At 36.9% G+C, this 24,026-nt stretch overlaps 1 protein-coding gene across 3 annotated transcripts; it reads left to right on the plus strand.

Moving 5' to 3' along the window:
* The first annotated feature begins 2,169 nt into the window (after positions 1-2,169).
* Positions 2,170-23,602, plus strand: inpp5f (inositol polyphosphate-5-phosphatase F). 3 transcript variants are annotated; one of them, XM_067386284.1, is made up of 21 exons: positions 2,170-3,573; positions 6,672-6,752; positions 7,864-8,000; positions 11,438-11,566; positions 11,783-11,968; positions 12,946-13,002; positions 13,754-13,952; positions 14,047-14,226; positions 14,552-14,619; positions 15,422-15,546; positions 15,633-15,710; positions 15,813-15,933; positions 16,156-16,284; positions 17,649-17,766; positions 17,869-18,067; positions 18,774-18,794; positions 19,212-19,283; positions 19,386-19,459; positions 19,557-19,685; positions 19,885-19,972; positions 20,269-23,602. In XM_067386284.1, the coding sequence occupies exons 1-21, from the start codon at positions 3,468-3,470 to the stop codon at positions 21,380-21,382; spliced, it is 3,411 nt and encodes a 1,136-aa protein (XP_067242385.1). In that variant the 5' UTR covers positions 2,170-3,467; the 3' UTR covers positions 21,383-23,602. The 3 variants fall into 3 exon arrangements, with proteins under 3 accessions (XP_067242385.1, XP_067242386.1, XP_067242387.1); XM_067386285.1 differs by lacking the exon at positions 18,774-18,794; XM_067386286.1 differs by lacking the exons at positions 2,170-3,573; positions 6,672-6,752; positions 7,864-8,000 and adding an exon at positions 9,368-9,561.
* The last annotated feature ends 424 nt before the right edge of the window (positions 23,603-24,026 follow it).

Below are 24,026 nucleotides of genomic sequence, written 5' to 3' on the forward strand. Positions count from 1 at the left end.
GGGGTGCTGTGTGTACATTAATGAGGAAAAAAAAAAAGAACTTAAATAATTTTAACAAAAAAATGGCTGCAATATAACAAAGAGTGAAAAATTTAAGGGGGTCTGAATACTTTCCGTACCCACTGTACCAAAATGATTAAAACAATGTAATCTCATCTGAGTTTGGTAAGGAAAGGGATTATATGGTAAACATCAATATTAATATTATCAATATTAACAAATTATGAATCTCAGTTATAATAAAGAGGTCTAGTTAAACATGTAGGTCAACCAAAACCACAGTGATAAAAAAGGTGAGCTATTTAGATTAGAAAAGTCAAGAAATGAGTCAGTGGTAAAGAGTCCTTTTAGGCAAATTTGCAGAATAAAACTTACTTGAAAACTAGAGTGAGGCCACAGCATTATGTAATCAATTGGGGATAATATTACATATATAGCATTTTATTTCCTCTTAGGATGGGATTCAAAGACTATAATGCACAAAGGAATTACTGAATGACGCCTACTGCCAACTACAGCTTTAAAAGCCAGACAGCGAACAACACTTCACTGACCACTGATTACTGCTGCATCTCTCCAGTCATTTTAGGATGGATTTCAAAAGAATATAAATTAATATAGTCTATATTATATTAATACTAATATAAAAGGCAGTCAAAACAAAAGGTTGGTCTGTTTAAACAAAAAAACGTTTTACATTAGTGTATAAGGCCTACGTTTCAGTGAGTTTCAACCCTATCTCATGAGAAAACAATTTTATGATGTGATGATTTTGTATGAATTTGTATTATGTGAATCATATGGAAACAATTCAAAACGCAAACATTAAAGGATTAGTTCACTTTCAAATAAAATTTGAAATGTCATGTCTTTCTTTCATCAGTCGAAAAGAAATGAAGGTTTTTGATGAAAACATTCCAGGGTTATTCTCCTTATAGTGGACTTCAATGGCCTCCAGACGGTTGAAGGTCAAAATGACAGTTTCAGTGCAGCTTCAAAGGGCTTTAAATGATACCAGATGAGGAATAAGGGTCTTATCTAGCAAAACGATTGGTCATTTTCTAAAAAAAATGCAATTGTATATGCTTCATAAACACAAATTATTGCTTCCGCTTTCCGCATTCTTCAAAACGCTTACGCTGTATGTCCTACACCTTCCCTATTCAACCTAAGGAACAAACGCAGTGCCAGTTCCATTTTTTTCCGTAAGTAGAATAAGTAAGTAGAGAAAGCTTTTTGAAGAATACGTAAAGCGGAAGCACGTGCAAGGCAATCATTTGTATTTTTTTCTAAAATGACCAATCGTTTCGCTAGATAAGACCCTTACTCCTCGTCTGGTATTGTTTAAAGGTGCCCTAGATTCAAAAATTGAATTTATCTCGGCATAGTTAAATAACAAGAGTTCAGTACATGGAAATGACATACAGTGAGTCTCAAACTCCATTGTTTCCTCCTTCTTATATAAGTCTCATTTGTTTAAAAGACCTCCGAATAACAGGCGAATCTCAGCATAACACCGACTGTTACGTAACAGTCAGGGTGTACACCCCCAATATTTGCATATGCCAGCCCATGTTCCCAACATTATGAAAGGCATTAGACAAGGGCAGCCAGTATAAACGTCTGGATGTGCAGAGCTGAATCATCAGACTAGGTAAGCAAGCAAGAACAATAGCAAAAAATAGCAGATGGAGCAATAATAACTGACATGATTCATGATAACATGAAATTTTTAGTGATATTTGTAAATTGTCTTTCTAAATGTTTCGTTTGCATGTTGCTAATGTACTGTTTAATGTGGTTAAAGTTACCATCGTTTCTTACTGTATTAACGGAGACAAGAGCCGTCGCTATTTTCATTTTTAAACACTTGCAGTCTGTGTAATGCATAAACACAACTTCATTCTTTATAAATCTCTCCAACAGTGTAGCATTAGCCGTTAGCCACGGAGCACAGCCTCAAACTCATTCAGAATCAATGTAAACATCAAAATAAACACTGTACATACACCTTAGACTTATATTACATCTTTTAAAAAAAAGTTTTAGGGCACCTTTAAAGCCCTTTGAAGCTGCACTGAAACTGTAATTTTGACCTTCAACCGTCTGGAGGCCATTGAAGTCCACTATCAGGAGAATAATCCTGGAATGTTTTCATCAAAAACCTTAATTTCTTTTCGACTGAAGAAAGAAAGACATGAACATCTTGGATGACATGGATGAGTAAATTATCAGGAAAATTTTATTTGAAAGTGAACTAATCCTGTAAAGTCCACCCCAAACCCCAACCCTAAATCTAACAGTTAGTGGGGCGTAAGTAGATTGTAGCAAAACATATAGATGAGATGTTTTTATAAGAATTTTATAAGAATTAGCTACCAATTCGCTAAAACGTAAAATACTGATTTTTTTTCATAAGTTAGTAGGGCCCACATTTTCAGGGACCATTCACACAGATCTCATTTTGCATGCAAAACACAGACAGGGGCGCTGTAAAACAGTGGAATGTTAGAATGATTCTAGGGTCCCTTTTCAGACAGGGTCCCCCCACCCCCCAAAATGCAATTTCACAAAGGGCCCAAGGCTATAAACTGTCAAGGGTGCCAAGAAACTAGTGCATGTTTACATAGAAAAACAATGGAAACTGCAGTTCACACAGAACATGTTTCTGCTTTTGATGTGTCCGAAATAATTCCAACAAAAGTGCTCAAGCCAATATTTTTAAACATCACAGCAACATTACTGCTCATGCGCTTTTGTTAGAATCATAATCACAAGATACATAGACAAAATTGGAATATGGTTTATCAATTTATTAAACACATTTCCCAAATATATTTGATCATTAAGATAAGTGTGACCACCATAATGTCGACTTGAATGATTTATTATTTTAACCCACAGAACCATGAATTTACTTCGAATAATACCAAATTTGACAACCCTTCAAACATTGCATCAGCAATATAATATCGAAACAGCTCAATAATTATATAAGGTTCTCCAAAATACAATGCAATACAAGAAACGATCTAACATAAAATAATACATCAAAACAAGTATTGCAGATGGGGCATCTAGTCACAGATGAACTATGTTCGGTGTGACGGAGGAGGTCACGTGTGTGTTTAACTGGAGGAAATTGTTTCAGTCGCTGCTGCTGCTCCCCTCAGTGGAAAATATTAGACAGACCGGTACATTTCCGAACCACTACTACAATATCGCACATAATAAACTGACATTAAATTCGCAGAGGACCCGTTTTCGATGATCGGCCAGTACCTGACATAGAGGCACGATGCTTTATCAGATTATTATAAATGTTTACACAGGTACAGAGCTAGCAGGTTAGCTGGAGTCTATTTGGATTGCCAGTGGACGACAAGGGAGCAGCTTCATTTCCTCGTTTTTCCGTTTGGGAACAAATCCAGCGGTTTAGTATCGGGACGCTCTTATGTTTTGGTATTATGATAAACATGGAGCTGTTTCAAGCTAAAGATCATTATATTCTCCAGAGCGGAGATAACGCGCTGTGGTGCAGCAGGAAGGATGGATCTGTGGCCGTGAGACCGGGTAATGCTTGCATTTTAACTTATAACAGTGTACATATGTTTCAGTGCCTCAATGTTTCCGTTCTTACTGTCTACGTTGTTGCCATTTTTCTCACGCATAATGGACACGACACGCTGCTTCAAAACAGAGACAAATGATTTTGTGCTCCTGACAGGAGAAGATGGATCACTGAGTTGTATAGTTGTATAAATACTAAAAGAGATGGAAATATCAGTTTTTTTTGTGATTTGTCGAGCGAGGCTGTTGACTTGAAAGATGCCCAGTTGTGGTGTTTTCATTGCCCTACTTTTAAAGCAGCTGCGCGTGCATGACATGAGTGTCTGTGCAAACCTCTGATGTTTTGGTCGCATGAAACCCCTTTTACTTACTACAGTATATGTGGCTCGGGGGTCAGTATGTTTTGGTCAAGGGCGTTTAGATGTCAATTGATAATCTTAAAGGGGCAGTTCACATGAAAATTACATTTCTGACTTCATTTACTCACCATGTTATTCCAAAAATGTGGAACAAAAAAGGAGATGTTGGGCAGAGTGTTAGGCACAGTCAGACTCAGTTGCCATTACTTTCATATCATGTTTTCCCCCATGCAATAAAAGAGAATAGTGAAAGCCTGTCAGTGTTTAAAATTCAAATATCTACTTTCGTGTTCCATGGAAGAAAGCCACACAATACGAGGATGTATTATATACGAGTAAATGATGACAGAATTGTCATTTGAGTGAAATGCATATATGATATAATAAACAAAATGAATTTTTTATATATTATCTAAAAACACATTTTGCATAAAAATGAACTTGGTTTTGAGTTATGGCATCCTTTGGGCCCAGTTCCAATAGTGCAGGCTAGATCTGTGAATAATAGCCTTTAACCAGTTTACAGGGGTTACAAATGGTCTTAATTAAATATCATTAGTGTATTTTGATTATAATTGGTTCTTTAAAAACTATGGCTGGTGGGAAGAAATGTCAGTAGTGAATAAATATTTAAATGTCCATTAACTCGTCTGACCAGTGTGTATTTCTAAATATGCTGGATAATGCTAATGCTTATAGATGTCTCACAAGGGAATATGGATACACAGTTAAATGGTGAAGGTTAAAGTCAGGGTCAGACATGTGACTGTTTTACTGGAGAAAGTGGTAGGTGTCATAGTAGTGGTAGATAATCAAATGAAAGTTATCTGCCCAGGCCTTAAACTAATAAAGTATGTCCCGATAGGCTTCTTTAACCTCAGACAGTTTTGATATCGCTCTTGTGAATTGTATGCCTTTTATCAGAAATGACAAAAATGTGTTTACTAGAAATATTTTTTAGTAGACTTTTATTTTGTTTTTTTGGGGGAGGTTTTTTGCGAAAAGGTTTGCATGCTCAACCACGACAGGCGTTTTTCACACTCTTGTTCATCTCACCTGTGAATGTCAGCCTATTCACACGCTTCTATCTCTTGCCAAGTCTGAAACTAGATGGGCAGCTAGTCCATCTTGCAGTGTATTGAGGACACTGTAGCCTGCGAAGATTTGAATAAGTTTAGCTGTTTTTAGCCACGTGTGTGCAGCCGTGCTGATCGGGTTTAGGTTGCAGTCTGTTTCATTATTTAACTGGATAAGGGTTTCCACTGTATTCATGATGCATGGATAGTCTCAGTTCTTTTGAACAAATTCCACAGTTGCCAGCATGTCTGGGTGAGGTTATACCACTGTATTACTTAATAGTTTGTTTATTATTCAGTCCCAGTCAGTGTAGTGTGCCAGATGAATAGATCATAATGTCAAGTTAAAGGTAAGCCACTTCAAACTTCCATTAGATACTCGTATGAATAGATCACATTGATGTATTTTTAATTACATATTGTGTAATCGTCATAACAGAATTTTCAGAATTTCTTGGTATTGGTTCCCATCAAGTAATTGCGAATACCAAGATATCATTCAACTCCACGAATGTACTAGCTTTTCATGATGTAGTAGTTGGAGAACTTTCCTCAAACTGGAATGATGTCCAATGCCAAGCTGATGGTCATTTTGGAGGGTTTTTTGCAACTTCATGATGCAGCTCATCCAACTCCCAATCCATCAACAGTTGGTGAACGTCTCTTCCCAATTAGTCAGGAGATGGTTGAGTGCATGACAGTGCAAATGTGCTGAGAGCATCCTCTTCCAAGTGGAACTATGATTTCTGTCAAAGGATAGTAGGAGCCATTAAGCTACCATATTCGTAGACGCTCCAGAAAATGCTGTCTTTGCATATGACATTTCAGACCCCGCACATCATACCTGACAATGTAGGTGATGCTAATCAATCATCTTAAGAGGAACTACTTAGCAAATTGGTGACCTAAGACAGCAGTCATCTTTGTGAGGAACCTGGTTTTTGATAGTTTTTTTAAGATCAATTGTGAACAACCACATAACCCTGACTATATTTACCAAAATATTTCAAAACATAAAGCGTGCCTTATCTGAGGGCGAAAACTCCTGTTTTGTGTTGCTTGAATTACCTACAGTTTTCTAAACTTCATTTTAATCCTGGGTAGAAACCTTTCACATATTTAATTTAGAATGGGGTTAGCAGTAGCACCACTTTTTGCCCTGGGTTATGAAATTTGTACAGTGTGAAATTATATGGTGGTAAAATCTTACAGCTAGATGCTTAACAACAAACTCCCAATTGCATACCTCATATTCACATGCTTTGGACAGTCATGAAAAAAATTGTCAAATGATAATGGAAAGCGCGATTTGGGGTAAAGAAGAGATCATTTCATTCTTACCTTTTTATAGTCCAAATTCAGGATAAAAATTCATAGTGATAAAAATACAGTCAACGACACTGACACGGCAAATATGCAAATAAGAACATTAACCCTGGGATTAGGAATGTACAGTTTGAAACTTCAGTGTACAAATACCTAGAATTAATTGTTAACCCTGGGTAAATTTGTGAGCAGGTAAAATGTGTAGCAAGATAACCCAGGATTCCATTTACCCAGGGTTTAGAATGACCCAGGGTTAAATATCACAAGTGTGATACGCCCTTATTAGGAACTGAAAAAAATGTTTTGAACACTTATGACTTTATTTTAAACCTTCTTTCAGCAACCGACCTCCTGCTAGCATGGAACCCTGTCTGTCTGGGCCTTGTAGAGGGTATTATTGGAAAAATACAGCTTCATGCGGGTAAGTCTGATCGTCATTCTAGTATATTTTGTGTATAAAGGATGAGAATTAATATTTTAAATTCACTGTAATGTTTGCAATAAATTTGGTGGCTCTTGGACTAAAGCAGACCTTATTTTTGCTAAAATACCATTCAGAGCCTGATTTAATAGAAACAATTTTTATTTGTTTCTTCTGTAATTCAGTTTGCAGCAGGAAGAAACTGGGTACCAGAGACTCGTAATTAAAATAATGATGCTCCAGCATCAGACATTTCAGCTAAATTTGGTTTGATTTTTTTTTTTTTTTTTTGTAATTGCTAAATGTCTTTCAGTGCTTTGAAGCCCATCTGTTCTGATATAGCTTTAGCAGGTTAAATAGAATGGCACTGAATAATTGTTCACATACCGTGGTATTTACATGATACTCAGTTCAAAGAATATTGTCATGGTTGATCCATACATAGACATCCATTTCCATTAAACAATGCCTCTTAATAGATTAAAAAGGAAGCTCTTGAGGGATTATATACACAGTGAAAGTGAAATGATGGCATACATCATACTTTCATTTCATCATTCAGTTGGCTGATTTGAGAAGTCAACCTCTTGTCTATTGTTAACAGGTTGACATTATGTATAATGTCATTATTTCTCTTCCTTTATCAGAGAAATACTTGCTATGTCTGTATATGTACTCAGCATTTTGTAGTATTATTGATGGCTAAAACAATTGTTTGACTTTTTATGCTCATTTGCATTTTTTCAGGGCAAGGCTACACAAATAAATGAGCCATATCATCAGTTTCATATTATACATGCCTTACTTTGTAACATAATCCAGTTGGCAAAGCTGATATTTCCTTGTACCGTTCCTACAAAGAGCCCAGGCCGTTCTCATTAAATTTTCCACCTTGAGATGTCAGAGTTGCCTGCTGCAGGATGCGCTTTTATCTATTGATTTACATTGAGTTGTCAGTGAAAGTATGACTGCATCTCATCATGCAAATGTCTTTGAAGTCATTGTTATGAGAATGTTTGCCATAGGAATGATTCATGCCGGATAGAACAGGAAAATGAGGCGTGGAACTCTGCACTCATGACACATTTCCTTCCTCCCTCCTTTTGGGCAGATCTTCCTCTGGGTCTGATCCTGATTCGCCAGAAAGCACTGGTGGGCCAGTTGCCAGGAGACCACAAAGTCTACAAGATCACCAAGATAGTAGTCATTCCACTCTCAGAGGATGAACCACAGGATCTAGAGTTAGAGGTGACTAATACTGTTTTTTGCAAACATTCTCCATGCTGGATTTAATTAAAGATAGTATAGAATCAGAAGAAGACATAATGTAAAACTTAGCTACATTACATTTCATCATAAAGATGTGTTGCTCTAACATTTTGAAGAGTTATTTCTTGTCATTATCCATGTTGGTAGAGAGCATTCATTGGATCCTGATAGAATTTACTGGACTGTCTTCCCAAATTCCCACTTGTTAGTATGCCCAGTTGATGCTTAGGCCAAGACTTTAGTTATTTTAGCCCTCTTGTGTAGTAAATGGTTGATGTGCAATTAGTGAATATACCGAGGATTAATTGTAACCCCGGATTAAAGATATTTTAAGATTCCATTTACCCAAGCATTAGAATGACCCAGGGTTAAAGGATTAGTTCACTTCTGAATGAAAATTTCCTGATAATTTACTCACCCCCATGTTCAGATGTTTATGTCTTTCTTCAGTTGAAAATAAATTAAGGTTTGAGGAAAACAAAAAAAATAAAAAAATATTTTTGTCCATTTAGTGGACTTCAGTGGGGTTCACCAGTAGGAAGGTCTAAATTGCAGTTTGTGCAGCTTCAAAGAGCTCTATGTGATCCCAGACAAGGAATAAGCGAAATGATTGGTCATTAAAAAAAAAAAAAAAAAAAAAAAGTATATACTTTTTAACCAAAAATGCTCATCTTGCACTGCATCCACAAATGCACCATGCATTACATTGAAAGGTCATGCGTGACGTAGGCAGAAGTACCGCGGTACTCTGGTTTAAGGGTACACGTTTGCGTTAGATAGTGCAAGACAAGCATTTGTGGTTAAAAAGTATATAAATGGTTTTTTTTTTTAGAAAATGACTGATCGTTTTGCTAGGCAAGGAAAAAGGGTCTTGTCTGGGATCACGTAGAGCACTTTGAAGCTGCACTGAAACTGCAGTTTAGACCTTCAACCCGTGGTTCCCCATTGAAGTCCACTATATAGAGAAGAATCCTGGGATATTTTCTTCACAAACCTTAATTTCTTTTCGACTGAAGAAAGAAAGGCATAAACATCTTAGATGACATGGAGGTGAGTAAATTATCAAGAAATTTTCATTCAGAAGTGAACTAATCCTTTAAAGGGGCTATATGTAGAATTCGGAAACCCCTGTTATTAGCGACTCAGGTGGCCGTTAAGTGAAACTGCATCAAACAATAAAACTTGTTGCTTGTTCTCGTACTCTCATACACAAATCGTATAAGAGACTGATCATGTTTGAAGGCCTTGATATACTCATGGCAAAATTCTTTTTTTTTTTTTTTTAGTTCTTTGCTTTGAAGTATGAAGAAGTTGAAAATACCTTTGCAGCAATATACTGTTAACAAACTTCCTGACGCCGCCCACGCTGCTGAGAACGATGTTTAGATGAATATTTAAATATGTGCTGCACACTTACCTCTCAGTAATGAAAGAAACAACAAAAATGACAGCTGTGAGAAAACGGCGGTTAAGAAAGCATCTGATCATAGGAATCTGGATATGTTTGCACAAGTCACCATCATTATTGTCGACAGATGAGGTAATTAAAATTACACTAATATGATAGTTTGATTACTAAGTATATTTGAGACTATAGACTATAGATCTGGCTATGTGAGGCTATAGCTTGAATTGATCCCTTTTCTTTGGATTACACATTGACATTACTTTCAGCATTATCGTGTACATTGTATAAGCTTTTATTTTGTGTCATTGAATGGAAGAGAGGCTCTCTGGAGTGTGCTCAAACGTCACATCCTTTTGATTTTCCCGGCAAAAACGTCCCGAGTCTTATACATAACTTCACTTTCAGAGACATTCTAGGAAGTCGGGAAAGTCTTTTTTTTTTTCAAGTTTTGTTACAAGCTGTTTACACGTTGGCAATAAAAAAGCAATGTATACATGAAAATTCTTATATATAGCCCCTTTAAGTGTTTCAAAGCACTTAATAGGAATTAAAAAACAAACAAACAAACAAAAAAGAGTTATTTCTTGTAGCAAGCGTTATTGGATCCTGATAGAATTTACCAGACTGTCTTCCCACATTCCCACTTGTTAGAGTGTCCAGTTGATGCTTGGACTTTAGGTATTTCAGCCCTTTTGTTTTGTAAATGGTTGACACATAATTGGTGCAAGAGTAGTGGTGTTTGTTGCTAAGGGTTCCAGAGGAAGCATGATGTTTCTAAGGAGTCAGTCTCTCAGCAGAGCCTCTGGGATTGAAAGGAGATGTTTAACATGTAAGTGAAACAGTCAGAGGTCACTGTAATCCATTCTCCTGGTGTGCTATCTCTGCTTGAGTAGTTTATCACAGAATAATTGCCTTAAATTACTTTGAGATAGCAGCCTGCCTGTGTAGTTTGACTCTAGTTGTTCTTTCTATTTAATGGGCACATGAATCTGCTCTGGCATCAGCAGGCTAGTTTTAGTACACAACCTGGCACCCTTTTGGTTTTAATTAAAGCAATTACCGTAGCAGCATTTTTCAGATGGACTTGAGCAGGGTAAACAGAGATCATGTACTATAGAGGGTATGCACTGATGTCACTTTCCCGTCGAAACACATCTCCTCAGGTGGACTGAGTGGCAAAAGAGCCTGCTTGAATGACTGGATTTATTAAGGGAAACTGCAAAAACATGAGTAAAACACCTATTAAACTAAAGGTTGGACTCAATAGTGTTCCTGTCACAACTTACCAGAGATTTAGTAATTCATGGATATTGACATGCAGCCAGGAACCTTGTTTCCAGGAATTTATATGTGCCTGATTTTGACGCCAGGAAAATACATAAAGCAAATTTGCCTGTGAACGTTTTATATAAATACAATATAGGTAGGTCTAAATCTGGGTAATCGCTTATATCAATGTTATATATATCATCCTGTCCTAAAACTTGTATAGTTTTTATCCGTGTTTATTAAAAAACACCCAATTATGCAGAATATAAGATTGTAAATATTTAATTGATGAGTGTCAATACAGTATATAACAATACAATATATAAACAATACAATTCAACATATTAATAAAATTACTGCAAATCCATGTTCCTCTGCCTGGAGTCCAGTTTTTTCTGTGAATTGCTGCGATCCATATGCTTCTCTTTTCTTTAGCGTTTGGCAGTCTGTAAAAATATACTTCATATTTCTTGTCAAATCTATTTGTACAGTCAATCGCACAGCTCTTTCCCATTTTGAATGTGTTTTGTGTGTTTTTCGTGGCATTTACACTGAAAACCAATGCTGCCACTCAATCTTTTTTGTCACTAAGTGGGCATAACCGCAGTCACTCCAGCCGACAGTGACGTCACGTGCATACCCTCTATATGTGGATGTAGGTTTGTCACCAATAACAGCAGATTGTTAGCAATAACACTAACTCTTTATAAACTATTCTTTTTCTCTCATTCTCTTGCAGCTCTGTAAAAAGCATCATTTTGGAATCAACAAACCTGAGAAAATCACCCAGTCACCAGATGAGTCCAAGTTCCTGTTAAAGACCCTGAGTCAGATCAAATCTAATGTTGCTGTTCCCATGAAGAAAAAGGTTGATGGGTCATTTGGAAATTTTGATAATTGATATCATTTTAAAATGGCAATCATTTTGACACTAAATATTCCTGTTTTACTTAATCTGTTAGTACTTTGACATGTTAGCGTGGTTAATGTAAAAACTGAGTCTCCTGATTCCCCCAATAAATGTACTTCTCTTTAACTTAGGATTGTCTCTTTAATCTCCTTTTGTTTGTTCACTCCCATCCAGTATTCCCCTGCCTTTCAGGTCAAAGAGAGTAAAGAGAAAGAACGTCTGGAGAGGCGGCTGCTTGATGAGCTCTATAAGATATTCATGGACTCGGATTCATTTTACTATAGTCTGACCTATGACCTCACCAATACAGTCCAGCGACAGGGAGCATTAGGCAAGTCAGATCAACCCCTGTGGAAAAAGGTGAGAGACTGTTTTATGCATTTTGAAAGTTAAATGTGTACTGATTGAGTATTTTAGCTTTCTGGTTTCAAGTTATTTTTTAGAAAGACGGCAATCTCAATTTAGTTAGTAGCTGTTTATTTACTTCAACTCCTTCCATTTTCAATAAGAAAAAATGATAAAAGACTTACTTTAGGATAATGACTAATTTTAAAATGTAAATTAATATTGAGATTGGCGACAATTGTGCAAATACTTGAGAAAGCAGGAAACTGTTGAGTTTATTAGAGTGATGATGTTTCGCACTCTTTTGCACTTGTCCCACACATACAGGATGCAAGACATTTATAGCCAAGCTTCATTTCTCTTTTTTCAAAGAATAAACTATTATATTTAGACACTTCCTGGATATTGCTCTAAACAGTTGAGCTCTGACAAATTTGTATCAGTTATTTCTTAAGATATAGCTAACAATAAACAAAGATTGAAGGGAAGAAGCAATAGTGGGTTCACCACAGTGTTATTGTTAGCTAAAATATATATATATATATATATATATATATATATATATATATATATATATATATATATATATATATATATATATATATATATATATATATATATATATATATATATATATATATATATATAATTTAAATAAATCTGAAATGAAATAAAATAAAATATAAATATAAGATGAAAAATGACAAACTGAAATAAAATATAAATATTTAAAAAAAAAAAAAAGACAATTTTAATAAATACTATGTTAGTATATAAACAATACTAATAACACTGATTCATCAGTGTTAAAATGATTAATGTCTGTGGTGTGGACTGGTGTCATTTTCCAATCCCATTCTCCATTGTCCCCCCAGTCATTTCCTGTCGCTCTGTATTTTCCAATAGAAAGTCCATAAAACACAAACATGAGCCTATTCCATCTGACAATCTCACAGAATACTGATTCCCATAATGTTTTTGTTTTCTTTTAGGTGGATGATAGATTCTTCTGGAACAAGCACATGGTCAAAGACCTAATTGACCTGCAGGTGCAAAATTGTTTTCTCAAATTTTCCAGAGTTTTAATGGTTAATGTTTGAATTTGTAAGCCAGCCCTGGGGTGCGTTTCCCAAAAGCATCATTAGCCAACTAACATCGCAAGTTCCGTCGTTACTTACATAGTTCAACGATTTGGTGTTTCCCGAAACCATAGGTCAAATGAATATTCGCAAACTTGTGTGGTTGGAATGACAACTCTCGAGCTGTGGTTAGAAGCATAGTTTCCTGTTTTTATGACATGTGGACTTAATAAATCATTATCTTGAGCAAAATAAGATAGCTGACATCAAGTACAATGTATATCTTTTATTTAGAATATATAAATGTCATTTATATATTTTAATTTGTAAAGAGATTTAAAGCACCGTTTCTGGAGAGTGCGCATGTGCGTATGTGCTCTAGTACGTCAGAACAAGCATTTGATTTAATCTGGAAATAAAGCAAAATAACTGAGGGAAATGAGAATTAGTCCTCAAATGCCATTTCTGTAATTTATAGTAGAAATTCTAGCATTAATTCGATCTCAAGTGGATTCATTTAAAGAAGTTATTACTACACCACCTGCGTGACGTCATTCACCAGCGTGGTTGAACGACAGGTTTACGACAATACGGTTTCGGGAAACAGTCGTGACTAGCCAGTTGATTTGTTCAACGATGCATCGTACTATGGTAGTTCAGCAGCGAGTTACATCGTTGTTTGGGAAACACACCCCTGAATGGTGATAATACTGTTTTGCAGGTGCCTCAGGTGGACTTTTGGGTGATTCCTATCATCCAAGGCTTCGTGCAGGTGGAGGAGCTGGTGGTGAACTACAACGAGAGCTCTGATGAAGAGAGGAGCAGCCCGGAGACGCCTCTGCAGGAACCCACCTGTGTGGATGATATTCACCCTCGCTTCACCGTGGCCCTCATCTCCAGAAGAAGCCGCCACCGTGCAGGTACAGCACATAGGAAAGCAAAAGAAATAAAGAAATTTAAATTTACTCTGCATGCCATCAATATGATAATGTCATCATGTGCTTTGCGATGAAGGAATGCGCTACAAGCGGAGGGGGGTGGATGCAGATGGACATGTGGCCAACTATGTGGAGACAGAGCAGCTAATCCACGTGCACAGTCACACGCTGTCCTTTGTACAAACGCGAGGCTCTGTCCCTGTGTTCTGGAGCCAAGCTGGGTACCGCTACAACCCTAGACCTCGGATAGAGAAAGGTGGGGCATATCAATGTAATCGATTCTCTCTTCGAGTTATAAATGAGATCTAACTCGTAGCACAGTCTAGCACTTCTGTTTATTGACAAGCTATCACTGTGATGCATCAGCGTAGTCATCGTCTAGAAATGTTTTGTCCTGTAAATGGCATCAGGTGTGAAGCAGGTGTGCTTTCATGGCTCCTTAGTTGAACATAGTGCTCAGAGAGGATGTTGAGGCTCAGTGGTGATGGCTCAGCACTTTACTATGACTTCAATACTGTGATCCACCTGCAGTGTTGTGTGTTTCCTATATGATGTGTTATCTCATATGTGTTTCTTTGCAGGAGAGAGGGAAACTATGCCTTTTTTTGCCTCTCACTTTGAACAGCAAGTTGAGATTTACAAAAAACTGGTAAGGTGTGTTTAAAATAGCAATTTCAATGAGTGAAATACTAATACTTTTTTAATGTAGTATAAAAAGTAGGGCATTCAGTTCCTTTAGAAGACTATAAATGTGTTTAATTACTGAATTCAGCAGTTTTGTGTGGATGACATTCATAATGAAATATGTAATGTATAATATATAATGACACTGAACAGAGGCTGCATTGATTTGATCAAAAAATACAGTAAAAACAGTAATATTGTGAAATATTATTACAATTTAAGATAATTTTAAAATAATCAATTTAATGTATATTTAAAATGTCATTTATTCCTGTGATGGCAAAGCTGAATTTTCATTAGCTATTACTCCAGTCTTCAATGTCACATGATCCTTCAGAAATGATTCTGATATGCTGATTTGGTGCTCAAGGAACATTTCTTACGATCAATGTTAAAAACAGTTGTGCTGCTTAATATTTTTGTGGGAACTCTTTTCATAAGTAGAAAGCTTTTGTAACATTATAAATGTCTTTATTGTCACTTTTGATCAATCTAATGTGTCCTTGCTTAATAAAAGTGTTATTTTCTTAAAAAAAAAAAAAAACTCTTTGACCCTAAACTTTTTTAGTTCAGCTTTTTTTCTCTTTTTTTATTAGAAACAACCCAGACCACAATTATGTTCTGTCAAAATGAATGTGTTAATGGTCAAAACAAATGACCACCTGCATTAATCATAATTAATTGCATTTGTCAACACAACTTTTATAGCTCTAACAAAAAGCAATAGATATCCTTAGATTACAGAGGGTTTTTTCTTTCGCCATCAGGTCATCATTAATTTAGTGGACCAAAATGGACGTGAGAAGATGATTGGTGATGCTTACCTCAAACAAGTGCTGCTATACAATAATCCCAACCTAACATATGTTTCATTTGACTTCCATGAGCACTGGTAAGATACCCACCCTTTTGAATTTTACAAAAGAGCCTGTTATGGTAATATCTCTACAACAGATTTTCTCCTTTGTCTCTTCCCAGTCGAGGGATGAAGTTTGAGAATGTGCAGACTCTCACTGATGCCATCTATGACATTATCACAGACATGAGATGGGCCTGGTAAGTCTTTCATTTGCCTTTAAGTCCCAATTCTGTCATAAGAACTGCTCCCGAGTTGGACAGCTGGTTAATTATCATCAATCTACTTTGATTTGCAAATAGGGTGGACCAAGCAGGAGTCATCTGCCAACAGGAAGGCATCTTCCGGGTTAACTGCATGGATTGCTTGGACAGAACTAACGTGGTACAGGCCGCTATCGCCCGCGTAGTCATGGAACAGCAGGTATACAAATTCACATTTGAGACTGGAACATGCTACACGGATAAATTCTTACATAACAATTAAAGTAATTTTGGATAAGATCATATGCTAAATGCCTTAAGGTGTAAATAAAACTGTGGCTTCTAGGAATGCTGCCATACCGCGCCCACAAAACAATGCCGCTCTCAGATTCTCACAGAATGCCAGTACATTCAAAGAGTCTTTTGATCTGTTTGGTTCCAGCTGAAAAAACTTGGTGTAATGCCACCCGAGCAGCCACTGCCCCTCAAGTGTTACAGGATCTATCAGGTGATGTGGGCCAACAATGGAGACACCATTAGCCGTCAGTATGCTGGCACAGCTGCCCTGAAGGTAAATAGATTGAATGCCTGCCTTTGATTTTATGCTGTCCCCATTGCCTGTTTACACCACCATCTGTCAGCAAATGGCATCAAGATTGCAGATTTACAAGTCAGTAATCTTTTGACCAGTCATCTTATTGGGAGTGACTATATTATATAAATCATCCAACTATTATATAAATAATTTATTCACTTATTTATATAAATTAATGATTAATAATTTTTTTTCTTAAAAGCACACTATGTAATTTTTTGCCGTTAGAGGTCGCTTATTCAAAACAAAGGCATAGCTTGATGACGCCTTGATTTTGAGTAGAGCAGGGCCAAGAGTGATTGCTAATGAGAAACGAGCGTGACACATGTCTTGAGAGCAGCAGAACTTTTATTATGCCACAGTCGCCGCTTCTGCTTCTTCTGGTCAAACGTAATGCAGCACTGTTTTATCAGATTAGATACATTTGTGCATTGAAAGTTGTTACAGCTTTACTCTGCATTCCCTTGGCGGCTACTGTGAGACAATTAATGCACACTGCAGTAAGCTTGATCGATATTAGGCATGGTACTCGGTGTAAATCAAGAAAACGAGATTTAAACAATAAGATGAGCTATATAACATGATTTGTTTTTTTGTCGATGAATGTATCCACCCAAACAGTTGCTCACCTGTCTAATAAAACACATAATATATTAAACTGTCTTTGGTGTTTCCATGGTTTCTACAAAATAGAACCGGAAACTGCGGTATGATGTCATTGATAGGTGATGCACGGACAAGGTCTGTGTCCTAGTTAAAATTGCTTATTTCTCTGGATTTAAACATTCTTGGAAACATTTGGGATAATGTAAGTACACAAGTCAACAAAATATACAACACTGTTCTAGTGGATATTTTAATCTTACATATCTTACATATTATACATAAATTAATCACTAATTTATATAAATAAAAAAATGTAATGGATAATATATTAATATAGTTAGTTAATAAATATTTAATATATAATATAGTCATATTATATAAATAAAAAAAGTTCTTTAATCAGTATTTATTAATCTTTGTTAATGTTAGTTAACAAAAATACCGTCATTCATTGTTCATGTTAGTTCACAGTGTTTTAACTAATGTTAACAAAACTTAACTAAAGTAGTAACTAATGTTAACTAGTGAAACCTTGTTGAAAATTAAAAATTTTTTTATTTTAAATGGTTTTGTTGTTAAATTTGGGCTTCCTAAAGGAATCCCCACAGCATCTTTTTAAGGATGTAATGGGAGTAAAAACTAAGACTAAAGTCTCTAACATAACTGAAGTAGGACAGTGATGACTACCCAATAAACTTGTCCACGTAGTCTGATATGTGCAATCTGTTGTGTAGGGAGATTTCACACGAACAGGAGAGCGAAAGTTAGCGGGGGTGATGAAGGATGGTGTGAACTCAGCTAATCGTTATTATTTGAACCGCTTCAGAGATGCCTACCGACAGGCCGTCATTGGTGAGTATGAAAGAATGTCGTTTGAATCCCTATTGTGAACTTTTTGATGTTAGCACACCTTAGTGCCTCATCTGCCATGTACTGTCTCTCTGATCCTCCCAGACCTGATGATGGGCCATCCAGTAACAGAAGACCTGTACTCCATCTTCAGCAAAGAGAAGGAGCATGAGGAGAAAGAGAAGGAGAGCCAAAGAGGAGCTCAGGAGCAGGTCAGCTTCCTACTGCAGACGTACATGCAGCTGCTGCTACCTGATGATGAGAAGTTCCATGGTGGATGGGCTCTTATCGACTGTGATCCGAGGTGAGAGCCCTCAACTTTATCATGCAGTGCTTTAAAGGGATAGTTCACCCAAAAATGAAAATTTTGTCATCATTTAATCACCCTCGTGTTGTTCCAAACCTGTATGAGTTTCTTTCTACTGTTGAACACAAAAGATGATATTTTAAAGAATGTTGGAAACCAGACGGTTGACGGTAGCCATTGACTTCCATAGTATTTTTTCCCACTGTGGAAGTCAATGGCTGCCATCAACTGTTTGATTACCAACATTCTTTAAAATATCTTCCGTTAAGAAGAGTTCTCATTTCATGCCAATTGTATGATGCAGTTTCAGAAAAAGATTCTGTATTGATGGGCTGCACACACAGGACATGTTTTTGCATTCAAATACGCAAGATGCAGGGCAGTGGAATCAAAAGAAACAAAAGGTCTTTTGTGCTTTTTAAAAATGTCCCTATTTTATCTTAGACTAACATCTACACAGCATTCTAAAAATGGCGTTCAATATTTACATAAAAAAATGGTAACAAAGTTGCACAGTGGAATAAAGAAATGTGTTCTGTGTGAATGGCCCTTTATCTATGTAATCTCTCTTTTCTCTTTATTGGGAAACATTCAGTTACAACTTAAGATGAACTACAATAAAAAAAATACAGTAATAACACTTAGATCTAATATAATGCTTGATTTAAAAATTCATATTGTTAGTGTACTCTTCCTCCTACAGTTTTTCATCAGTGGCTCAGAGGTACTTGTACATATTTTTTTTTTTCTACTGTACAATTATTGTTTGGGTGAGGGAGCCATATTTCCTCAAATTGTATGGACATTTGTTGGTGGTAGGTCATGGTGATGGATGTCTGAAAATTGTTACTGATTGGGTTGGAATTTTTCTTAAATCTTTGTGAATTGAAAGAGGTTAGCTCTGACCATATTATTATTTTTATTTGAGTATATCTTGTATGAAGATGAACTCAAATAAGCATTACATATTATGGCCAAAGTTAACATTGGATGATTAAATGCATTCTAGTCAAATTTCATGCATTTTGCCTTCCCAGTGTTTCTCTTTCTCCTAAATGCCCAGAGTATAATAGTACTATTTATGAGCCTCACTTTCAAGATTGACCTTTTATTATGCTGTTTTTCCCCATCCCACTTTTAGTCTTATAGATGCCACTCATAAAGATGTTGACGTTCTTCTGCTGCTGTCCAACAGTGCATATTATGTAGCCTAGTAAGTGCATTTTCTCTCAATGTTTGTGTTTTCTAAAATAAGAAATCCTTTTTTCTTGGCATTGATTTAGTAATGCCACTTCACTTTGCTGTTGCTATTTAGTTATGATGAGGAGGCGGACAAAGTCAACCAGTACCAGAGACTCAGTTTAGAAGGGCTTGAAAAGATTGAAATTGGTAAGAGCTTGCAGATAAACTTGTGGGTGTAATTTTTGTCCAATTAAATAAAATGTTCCATAATATCATGACACCTTGCCAATGTTGTTCTTTTTAGGTCCAGAACCAACTCTTTTCGGAAAGCCTAAATATTGCTGCATGCGGCTGCACTATAAGAATGGGGAGATAAGCGGTTACTTCCATACGCTGAGGGCTGTTACACGGAATCCAGAGGATGATGGGAAAGGTTTGTGTTGGGATACCATGATTTGTTGTGGCACTAGTTCAGCTCTTCTGTATTGCATAATTCTGTGAATGACATTATGGGTTAAGTTGGTAAAAGATATAACTTGGCCTTGTGTAAGCTGGTGGAGCTTGAAGAGTTTTGTGTTTGTGTTAAATAATTGATCCTTTCCTCTGCACTTGTTGGGTTGTTTGCATTTCAGACACACTCCAGTGCATTGCTGAAATGCTTCGTATTACAAAGCAAGCTATGGGGCTTGACGTCCTGGTCATTGAGAAGAAACTAGAGAGGTAAAAAAGGAACAACTTTTGTATGTGGATTTCTTCAGTAGACTCTGTAACATGATGTTTTTTTTACCTTAATTACGAAGGATACATAGGCTTTGTTCAGACCTCAGGGGAAATCAGAGGAAATCAGATTTTTTTAAAACTTCTTTTTCATAAATCTTATTTCTAAATAAGTTATATGTTTGGATATGATTGCTTTTGTTGCGTTTGCTAGCATGTCCACATTGTAGGACACTTTTGAACAAAGCCAATTCGTGCTTTTTTTGTTGATAAATCTTGCTTTAATTGCTTTGTTTCAGGAAACACAGCAAACCACACGAGGATATAATGGGAATACAAGGAAAAGCTGTGGACCAAGTCCTTGGGTCTGGTTTGGCTCAAGGCAAAAGTTACCTTTTGAACAAGTTCTCAACGCTAAACCAGAAAGTGAAGCAGACAAAGACTAACGTCAACATTGGAAATTTCAAGCCCTTGGGGAAACTAGGGACCTTCTCAAAGCCTGAGGTGAAAGTGAACTTCCTCAAGCCCAATTTGCATGTGAACCTCTGGAAATCAGACAGCAGTTTAGAGACCCATGATGGCAGTACTGGTTCTGCATCCTTGAAAGACCTTAACGACAAACATTCGGATGAGATTTCCTCTGATTCTGATTCCTACATCTCAGATGAGCAGCCATGCTCAGGCTCTCGGGAAAACGTAGACTATGTGCTTCCTAGCTGTGGAATTGTAGCATCTGCACCTCGACTTGGCAGTCGCTCGCAGTCAATTGGCAGCGTCGAGCTTGCGGTGCCCTCTGTCATCCGAGTTACAGGCTGTGATAATAAGACTGCGGATAGCTTGTCAGTTGGCCTAGATGGCCAGTCTCCTGGGACAGCCTCGGAGGCAGAGGAAGCCATTCTGATTGACTTCGGGACACCTATCGATGCTTACTGCCACAAGTTTGTTCAGGATGCCAAGACTAAACCAATAGAGGTGTTTGAGGAAGTGGCTCCAGCACCCAAACAGCAAGCACCTCAAGCCTCCTCGGATCCAGACGCAAGATTGGGATCTTCACAACAGCAACTCCCTCGTCCATCTCAACTTGAGGTGGAGTCCTCCGTCCAAGGGGCAAATCTACTGACTGTCCAGCCTGCTGGCTCCGCCACATCATGCGGGTCACAAAAGAGTTTGGAAGGCATCACAGGACACTCCCCGGCGGACGGCAACGGAAGCCGTGTCGTGTCGCCCTTTGCGAAGATCAGGAGCTCCATGGTGCAGGTGGCTAGTTTAACCCAGGCTGGACTTACCCAAGGCATCAACTTTGCTGTAGCAAAGGTACAGAAAAGCCCAGAGCCAGAAGCTGTCAATGAAACCCAAGAGAACGAACTGCGAGCGATGTTTACACAGTGCCAGACCAGGATCATTCAGATTTAGCGTGCTTAGCAGATGTATTTTTAGTGTTATATTGTGATTTCCAGTAAAGTAATGGTAGCATATGCTCACAAATGTCCAGCCACACCTCTAGTTTCCCTCCAGTTAACCAAACCAAAGTTTACAGCCAGTGTTTAGTAGTAAGTAGTACCTCTAAGATTAACCCGACTGAGTCCAAGTCAAATCCTTAACATCTATATATTGCTGATTTGCATGTCAAGAAGTAGGTAACTCTGAGGTAGATTAGGACAGGCAAGTTGTATTGCATGTCAAGACCCAAGACCTAGATATGTCATGTGACCCCATTTGTACAGTACAATTCACTGGCTGTTGTAGCTGTAACTAAAACCTTTCCTAATTGGAATATCTATCAGTGGGCATCTTAGACAACCAAACCGTACAGTTATATGGATATATTTGATGTGGTGTTTGTCATAAAAATATACCAAAATAGGACCACAATAGTTGTGTAGGATCCATGGTCAAATTATATTATTCAACTGTAAGTATTATATGTAAGTACTGTAGCAGTTTCCTTTAGAACTCTCCAATTAAGATGTTTATAGACAGAGAATTATATTTACATGCTCTTATGTTTATAATCATAGCTGATGGAAACAAACGTCGCCAGTTCTTTTGGGCTCTGTAGATGTAATCATGCAACTAAATCATTTTACAAAACAAAATGGTTGTTTCACAGCACTAGCAGATGACTAAAACTGATATTTATTATTACATGTTTATTTGGAGAAAAGCTAATGTCTTAAAATCCTGTTTATTTAATGTTTTTCAGTTGAATGCTATGGGAGAATGTAACAGTGGTCTGCTGATAACTTAAAATGCTCTGCTCGTACGTTGGGGAACGTCCATATGCAGATACGACCTGTTTTAAGTACCTGTAAAAATATAAACACTTATTTGCGAAGGCATTGGACTTCAATATGCATATAGCATATAGTATAATGACTTTTGACTAGTATTTGACACAGGTCTGATGCAGGGTACCCATGACACAACTTTTTGCACTCTTAAATGGCAAGCGCTAAATGCCAAGTCTACCTATAAATCTGTTTTCATTGAAGTCATTCAGGTTACATTTTTGTTTTGTCTGTAGTATCTATGCTATGTCTTCAGATTCGCTCTGGCCATTCGGTTCAAAATCGGGAAGTAATACGGATTAGATCATCTTTTGAGGCTGCCTTACTCGAGATATTCTAGATGCAGAAAGAACATAAAGCCTTACTGGGTGATATCCAGTAGAACCTAGGTTAATTTTGCATTATTTAACAATGTTTATGTGCAGATCCTGTGGGATTGATCTTTGTGTATTAAGAGACTTTGAAGTAGTTAAAAATCTTATGGGCTACATAATATCTAAATAAGACACTGTGATCTCAAGTGAACATCAGTGAGAGCATTATATTAGCTTTGAGGGCTGGTTTATCAGTTGTTTGGGCCGCAGTCCATTTTTCAGTCACGCCATGAGCTTTGTTTCTTACACTTATCATTTCTTATCATTCTCTCACATGTACTGTAGCATAGTGCTGTGCAAGGCAGTGGGTTACACAACGCTGTTGCAATGCATACACATTCAGACATTCCTGGAGCTGGTACGTGGTTTAAGAACCTTCTGAGATTGGAACTGTCTGAGATTTAATATATGGTGGCTGTTATGCAATAGTGATAAATAAATGTGCAGTAGTTTTGGCGGTAAGCGGATTTTTGTTACTTTTTTTTTTTTACTATTTAAGACCGCATGCACTGGACTGCAACCTGTTCTTTCCTTTGAACTTGTAATTTGGTGGAGGATCATGATAAACATTCCTCTTGTTTTGGAGGTGGGGTAGATTGTTTTTTATGTATACGTTTTTAATTTTCTATGCATAAAGACTTGCACTGTCTCTGTGGTTGTTCCCCAACATCTTAATTGTTGCAAATTGTCACAAAGTGCTTCTGAATCCACTTTTTATTTTCAATGTTTGTAACTGAACTGACATGTATCATATTATGTTTTGTCCAAAAGTCTTTTGTTTCTAAAGCACATCATTTTCAGCTTCTTAATTCTTTTGGTGAATTGTTTTCATCTATTGTACCCAACATTTTTTTTTTTTCTCCCCAGAGTATTTATTTGAAAATCATGTTCTCAAGTGCATTCCTTAGTATTTTCCTATGTTAATAATAATTGTGTAAACTGCTGTATTTTAAAATGTTATGGGCTGTACCTGGGAGGCTTTTTAAGTAAATAATTTAAAAAAAAGATTGTCATGTCAATTCATTCACAACTTTGATGGCAGCTTAATTAGAACAAGCTTTCACTAGCTTAATTTTTAGCTTTTGGAGACTTTCTTCACCAAATACTACAGATATCACTTGAAAAATGTTTTTTCCTAACACACCACTCACTAAACTCTCTTTATAGTGTCAGTATGTGGTTCCTCCCAGTGACGACCTCTTGACTCCTCTGAGCTACACTGTATTACATTTTTAGCATTCAGATGCAGTGTGAGAGGTTTGTGGCTCCTACACTCAGGTTATAAGAGCGGAATAGACTGGTGTTGCATTGCCCAAGACATTCAACATTAACGTGTCAGCATTGGCACTTTTAGGCTTTTGCTATTAACTCAAACCATCCCGATGAACCTCCTTG

The sequence above is a fragment of the Chanodichthys erythropterus genome, chromosome 5, assembly GCF_024489055.1.
Source record: "Chanodichthys erythropterus isolate Z2021 chromosome 5, ASM2448905v1, whole genome shotgun sequence".
In the NCBI taxonomy this organism is placed as follows: Eukaryota; Metazoa; Chordata; class Actinopteri; order Cypriniformes; family Xenocyprididae; genus Chanodichthys; species Chanodichthys erythropterus.

Bases quoted from the DNA above. Each gene is read 5' to 3' on its own strand.
- inpp5f (XM_067386284.1), top strand. From the start codon at position 3,468: ATGATAAACATGGAGCTGTTTCAAGCTAAAGATCATTATATTCTCCAG. The intron at 15,547-15,632 runs GTAAGATACCCA...GTCTCTTCCCAG, and splicing joins TTTGACTTCCATGAGCACTG to TCGAGGGATGAAGTTTGAGA. The intron at 19,460-19,556 runs GTAAGAGCTTGC...TGTTCTTTTTAG, and splicing joins GCTTGAAAAGATTGAAATTG to GTCCAGAACCAACTCTTTTC.